General features: G+C 41.1%; 1 protein-coding gene across 1 annotated transcript; it reads left to right on the top strand.

Annotated features, from left to right (window-relative positions):
- Nucleotides 1–169: 169 nt before the first annotated feature.
- Nucleotides 170–5400, top strand: TRAFD1 (TRAF-type zinc finger domain containing 1). The gene is given in 7 exon segments (XM_009572861.1): nt 170–219; nt 1616–1751; nt 1825–1878; nt 3071–3479; nt 4334–4603; nt 5338–5366; nt 5368–5400. Coding segments are annotated over 7 exon segments (981 nt in total).
- Nucleotides 5401–7409: the final 2009 nt, after the last annotated feature.

Genomic DNA, 7409 nt, shown 5'->3' with positions numbered 1-7409 from the left:
CAGCCCTCTCCCCCGGCTGAGGGAAGGCAGCAGCTGCCCGCCCGCGGTGCCCCGGGCCCCCGCGCTGAGGGAACGGGGGCGTCTTACCCCCCCGGTGAGGTGCGGGTGCCCCAGCCGCTGAGGGGCTGAGGGAAAGGGGGTGCCTCTCTTTCAGTCCCCGGACAAAAACATGGCTATAGCTGCAGTTACCGAGGCGGAAACCCGGCTGTGTGGCAACTGGTAAGAAACGAAACCGAATGCTTGGCGGGGGTGTCTCCGTGTTGGGGCCCGTCCTTAGGGCCGGCGAGCTCGGAGATAAGTAAGCAGTATATATTCCCTTGGAATGCTATGAAATGCTAGAAGGTGCAAATTAATAATGAGCGTGTTATCTTTTTAGAAATGTTTGGGTTTTGGTTTTACCTTGTCAAGTATTAATGTCTTATAAAGTAATTTTCCCATGCTTTGCTCAAGTTTCTGACTTAACAGACAACTAGATGGAAACCAAAGTATTCAAATAGACGTAAAGACTTGATTTTCAGTGAAGTACACATGAAGTATACGACTCGAAGTTTTTCTTTAGCAGCTACGTGGCTCAGAAGCGGAGATGTAAAAGTAGAATCAATAGGCACATACTGTTGTGGCAGTCGTTTCTCTTTGATAACAGTTCTTTTTCTTTGGAAGCTCCACTGTTGATAATACGTTTACTGATAATTGTGTAATCTCAGAAGTTGAATCTTGAATACAAGCAACTAAAGAAATTAACTTTTTTTTTCTCAAAGAGAGATTGGAATCCAAACAGTTTCTTGCAACATCAGTCTGGTTTGTTTGCAGGCAGTGAGTATGTGCAGTTTAGACCGCTGCTGTTGGACTTTGTTGCTTTGCCAGACTGTTGGCTGCTTGGGATCTGGCAAGGGGGAAAACTGAACAGCTGTAGTGTTTTTCCTTCGTGACATGGAAGGCACTAAGCAATAAGTTATAAAATTAGTTTTGGTGTTTTGAAGGCTGATTTCTTGTGTGCAGGGGGGGAATGATACATCCGTCTAGAAATGATGCTACCTGCTTGAGGCAGGAATAGGGGCTAAGCTCCTAATGCCTCAATTCTTTTTGCACCTTTTGTGTTTGTAAGCCTTGCATCCTCCTCAAGATAGGAAAATTAGTATCTTAGAAATGAGCTGAGTTGGGGAATTTTGGCTACAGAGTAATACGGTAACTGCTATCATTCCCTGAACAGATCTGGCCTAACAGGATCTGTTATTTATTTTTTCCAAGCAGAGCGCTGTTTGACCTCTCATAGCCAAGTTATTTTCAGGAAAAAACTTTTATCTTCTCAGAGTAGTTTATTAACTTGAACCTGGTGATAACTTGTTTATGCTGCAAAATTTGTCTTTCACATAAGGAAATGAATCCACCTTGATTTTATCTTCATGCAGTGTGAAAACTGTGACCTTTGCATGCCCTTTACATTAATATCCCAACTATAAAGGAACATGGTTGGGCTTGCCTTTCTCTTTAGTTACTCAGTTATCTAAACCATGAATTCATAGAAAGCTTTCTTACGTTTTTTTTTTTATGAAAACCTGCTTGAAATTGTTGCCAGTGTATTTTCTGAAAAGTAACCTCTGTGACTTTCTCATAGCAAAAAGGATATTCCTCTTGCTAATTTCATCATGCATGAAATCCACTGTAGCAGAAATATTGAAGTATGCCGCTACTGCAGTGAATTAATCCCAAAGTCTGAAATAAAGAACCATATTGAGTCTGAACATGTGCAGGTGAGAAACAAATTTCTCCTTTAAAATTGCTGGCTTCTATGGCAATTAATCTAACGAGGTCTGTTTATTGTAGGTTACCTGCAAGTGTAGGATGAAGATAGAAAAATGTCTCCTGAAGGATCATGAGGTTGGTGGACTTTATATTATTGGACACTTGGAAGATACTCTACGGTATTTCCAAGCACTGATTCTAGAGCCTTTCTGTCAGCCGAGACCTGGATTCCAACCTGTGATTGATGCATCCTTTTTATTGGACCATGCTTTCTAAATTCACACCCTCTGACAGAATGTGGTTGGAGACTGCCTTAAAGTGGTGGAGCCTGCTCAGGCCTTCTTATAAAAGGGGTATCTGTGATAATTGGTGATTTTGTCCTTATTAGTGATGAAGATGAAAAATAGTATGCTATTTCAAAAGTACAGAATATGATTAACTTGACTTTTTAAATTCTTTTAACATTACGCATTTCTGACTCTGCTGCAGTCATTATGTGAGTTTTAATAACTTATTGTGTCCAAAAAGACTTTCAAAATAGCTTGTAAAATAAACTAAAATGGGACGCAGTGGAATTTTCTGAGTTTCTGAATCCAGTTGGCTGCTGTCACAGGCAATCTTGTTATAAATGTCAGTACCTTCCCTTCCAATGGGCTCATTTGAAGACAGCTCTGGAAGTGCCACATAAGTCTGCCTATTGGTGAGGAAAAAAGGATTTTCTTTGAAGATATGTCCCGTTCAAAACCCTGGAAGTAGTTTATCCTGCATGTTTGTGTGTAGTGCTTTTAGTTTTGTTTATAAAGCAAATGATGATATATTATTGCAGCGTCTGCAATTATAACATGTATCTCATCTCTGTTTAATCCCTTTTGAAGGCAACTTACCTGTCATTCAGTGTAGGGTAAAGAACACAGGCAAGCAATTCTTGTTGAGTAGTAAATGTGCTGTAAATCTGTTCCCTAATATAACACACACTAACTTTTTTTTAGCAGTACGCAATGAAATGTGATTAGTGCTGGATGTCAAGACCATATGTAAAAGCTAACTTCAAAAAGCACCATGTGAATCTGCTGTCCAAGCTCTACAGATTTAAAAAGAATGTTCTAGGTATTTGGAGTGCTTCAGCTGGCATGTTTATCCACAGGTTATACAACACATTGTTCTTACATTTCTCACATAGTATCTTATTCCAGGCTATTCTTTAGTGTAGCTTTGGGTCTGGCTAAAGAAACAATAGACCGCTCAACTCTTAAGCAAACTGAGAACCTCCCTCCACCTTTGCCTCGGTCTTCCATATGTGAAGAATAATCCCTCTTTCTTTTTCCAGGCGTCAGCATGCCCTCTGCGTCCTGCTGTCTGCCAGTACTGTGACATACAGCTCACTTTCAACAAGCTCCAGGACCATGAAATTTACTGCGGAGCTCGGACTGAGAGATGTGGTGGGTGCAGTCGTAACATCATGGTGAAAGATCTAAAAGAGCATCCTCGAGTCTGTGGGCAAGAGGTGAAACAAGGAAGAGGAAGCAGAACAGTGCCTCGCTTTGAGGATGAGGATGCAGGTTTGCACGCCCTTCGAGACATTAGAAGCCGACTAAGATCAGGTAACTATGCTGGGCCTTTGTGGAGAATGCCCAGGGGGCTAGAAAAGCAGCTTTATAGCAGCTGTGTAGGAGACAAAACACTTAAGGACATTAGCAGAAGAAATGTTTCAGCAGCGCAAAGAAATCAAAAGTGAGGTAAGGTGTAGAGAAGAGTAATAATTGGCTTCTAATTTGACATTTGGCAGCTGATCCAAGTATAAGGTTTTGTAATTGCTTTCTGTGAAAATACTGAATAATGAAACCTCCAGAGGCAATGTGAGTGGAACTATTTTACCGTGGAATAGAACTGCAAAGGTACAAGCCAGCTAAATAGAGGACTGCAGAGGTACCTGGTGTGAAAGCCCAGTCCACTGCCTTTCTTTTGTCTCAAAGTAGCTTTTGTCTCAATCTAGCTTGAAAACAAAATTGCAGATTCTGTCCGTTTTTGTTTAGCAGCTGCACTCCTCTTTACTCCAGTTAAGTAGAAGGGTAGGTAAGATCTGGATGGGGGTTCACATATGTAGTGCTGCGCATTTCTGCAGTGACATCCCATAGCTTTCCTGCCAGCAAAGATTCCATTTATATCATTAAAAGGAGTTTGTTTTCCCATCGATATACTGAAGAAGCAAAGTGGAAATGTTTTAGCCTTGTAAAAGGGCTGAGACTATAGTGCATTAATTGGACCTCGTTCACAGTGTAGGTCACAGAAGGTTCCTCAGTGAGTTCATAAAGTTCCCAAGAAGCTTAAGTTCAAGCTTTTGGAGTAAGAGGAATGACTTCCTTCTTTTTCTCTTTTTTTGCTTGTTACAAACAAAAATAGGATGAGTGTTCTCCTTCCTCCTCCTGAATTTGATACAGGTGTCCTTCTAGGCTTTGAAACGCTGACCTCCATGAGTGTCCACATGTGCACGTGTGAAACTCTTGTGGTTGAGATGGAGTGAATGCACAGAAGTGAACTGCTTGTTGCAGGCTTAATGTTCTCTCAAATTTATGATATTTATCTTTTGAAGAGAGTGAACTGGAGCAGCTGGAGAGAAATGAAAACACTCATTCTTCACTTTATGAAGAGTGGAACGCCGATTTAGACTACGTGTTGGCTCTTAGCCTACAAAATGAGAATAATCCTCACAATAATACTGCAGCTGAAATTCCTAGTGACTTCTGGGAAAACTACGACACCAAAGAGTCGGTGCCATCGGCCTGTCTTAATGAAACAGACAAGTCAAATATCTTCTCCTGTGACTCCTTAGTGTCTTTTAGCACGTCAAACCACATAAAAAGTAAGTACAAATGCTGTTGTACTGGGGTTTTTTTCCCCTAAAGTTTGAGAGAATGGAGAAGGAAAGAGAGGATTCTTGGACTGGGAATGTGAAAGATTATCTAGGTATTTTAAAATGTCAAAATGAGTCTCTTTGAGACTCCCTCTAAATAATTTTTAGATAATTAATACACAGGGGATTAGACTCTCTGTGAGTAGCATTCTTCCTTCCTTTCTTAAATTTTATCTTCTGCTTCCACAAAACTTAGCAATATTAGTGTTTAAAATAGCTTCTTTCAAAGAGGTATTGCTAAAGCAAGACAGCAAGGGAAGAAGAAATAAAAACTATAGTGAATCTCTGACCTTGATATGTGGTGAGAGCTTCATAACAACTGAGTAGGTGACAACTTTCTTGTTGAAGTAAACATGATAGGAAGGCAGGATCTGGGGGAGACCTGAAGTGCCAGCTTATTTTGAAAGGAGAAATGGTACTAAAGGCAGTAAGAGGCTTTTTTACCAGGCCGTTCGATATATCTTTGACCCCAAAACATTGTTCTCACTCTGGGTGATGTGGATTTGCTTACGTGAAATTCAGCAAGTGGGATTAGAGTGATTATTTCCTTAGCTTCCATTTGCTCTGGTTGCTGTCCTGTGGCACAGAACAGGAGTCTGTTGCTTAGCAATTTTGAAGATAAGTCGATCCAACTGCATCAGACTTCTCTATGGTAGAGAATATAACGGTTACTTACTTTGCAGATGATGAGATCATCATGTTGCCATGTGAATTTTGTGAGGAGCTCTACCCTGCCGAAGATCTGATTCTTCATCAGGTTTAGTACTTTCTTGTATTGCATCTAGGGGTTGGCAGTAAAGACGTTTTTTTGCTACCATGACCGAACAAGGGTGCAGTCTTCACTCAGTGACACTGTGATAACTCTAGCAATTTTGTCTTTGCAAAGCATGGTTTTTGAAGTCCATCTATGCTCAACAGGAGAGCTAATTTTTCCATGTTGCTTGCATAACAGACAGGTTGTAACCCAGCAAGTGCCTTTGCCTCGTTCAGTAAAAGAAGAAGTTCTTCTCCAAATCTACGAGAATATGATGGTCTGTGTGCTGTTGGGTCCAAAAGCTGTAGGTCTCTCTCTTCGTCCCAGCCCCAAGCTGTCCAGGCAGAAGGAAACATTATGATTCCCTGCGAATTTTGTGGCATCCAACTAGAAGAGGAGACAGTCTTTCATCATCAGGTACTAAACAGAACTTGATCTGTTGTATCACCTCCAGTTGTTCAAGAACTATGCCAAGTCCTGCAGCCTCTTGTTGTGGCACATTTCAGGATCCAACTAACTGTCCCGTGTCAGATCTTTCTAAAGCCTCTTGGGTCCCATCTAAAATGTTGTGGTATGCTGAGGCTCTTACTGAAAAATAACAATTATTTTTGAAAGCCCTGATAACGAAAGCTAAACAAAAGGCCCTGAAATTGCACAATATGAATGTTTGATTTACACATAAAAGTTATGTTGAAACCAGGATGTATGAATCACAGCTAAGGTGGGAGAGGAGCACAAGCGTTATGACCTGTGTAGGTTAGAGAGGAAGTAGACAACACAGACTACAATCTGGGAGGTGGAGGAATGTCTCAGAGGGTGGATGTAAAGAGAGGGAGAAAGGGTAAGAGCGTGAATATATCTGAAGCTCAGCCTAAGAGAGAAGTTTTATGGTTTATGAAGCGATGGGTCCTGCAGAGTGCTTACTAGGGTATTCTGATTCCTCTATACATTGCTGTCTGATACGTCTCATATGGAAAGAACACCAGGTCTCGGTACTGCTGAAGCTATTACTGCTTTTCAAGAATGCTGCACAGATACCAGCTAGATCGCTTGGTGCTTTAATGCTTCTGTACACCTAAAGAGCAGATCTAGGAAGTGGTGTGCATGTGGAAGAGACAGTCCTCTGGAATTTGCTGCAATTACAGACAAGTTATGAAAATGCTGAACTTCCTCATTTTCTGTTTCACGGAAATTCAAGGAATTGGGAAGTTAACGGTTCTTACAGTCCTAACTAACAAACTAGTGAAGCTGTATTTTGTTTGTTTGTTTTTTAGGCCTTTTCTCTCCTTGGTGATAGTAAATTCAGTATTAATAGAAATGAGATCAGATGAAATTTCGTTTGCTAAATAGCAGTGCTTGACACTAAGGAGAAGTCCCATCCACTTCCTATTACAGTTGGCTATGGGAAGACTTAGGTTTTTTCCCCTCACCCTGTCTAACTACTTTGGAAATGCAGAATGCAAAGACTGCTTTATTTACAAGCTTGTAATATTTTTGTGATGATTGTGTACGACAATGAGGACTTGTTAGGAATTAGTGATGGGAGCTGGGTTGCCACAATATAGTTTGTTTGCCAACTACAAAAAGGACACCCTGTATTTAAAGTTTTATGTTCCACGTAGTATTCCTGGTATCTAACAAAGGTAACAAATGTTTGCCTTTCTAGTTCATATTTTTGTTGCGTGTCCTATGGGTTTCTGTCTTCTTGTTTTGTTGCTCCTTGATGTAATTAACCTGCAGAAAAACATGACTTTATAAAAAAGATAGCCAACAGGGGCACTTCTGTGGGCAGCATGACTTGGAAATCACTTTTAACTTGTCCTTGGATTTGTTTTTTATGATGGCACCGATACCAGGTTGATATCGGGAACATGATCAGAATTGTAGTGACAGTACTTCAGGGCTGCTTTACCCCTGCGTGGGACTGGCTTTGCAGGGTCTTTTTCAGGTGTGAGAGGCAGAGGCTGAACAAGAGAGCGTCTGGGTTGTTGGCTGGCTGGC

Source organism: Fulmarus glacialis, unplaced genomic scaffold (genome assembly GCF_000690835.1).
Source record: "Fulmarus glacialis isolate BGI_N327 unplaced genomic scaffold, ASM69083v1 scaffold7832, whole genome shotgun sequence".
NCBI lineage: Eukaryota > Metazoa > Chordata > Aves > Procellariiformes > Procellariidae > Fulmarus > Fulmarus glacialis.
This window is presented reverse-complemented; position numbering and strand designations above follow the sequence as displayed.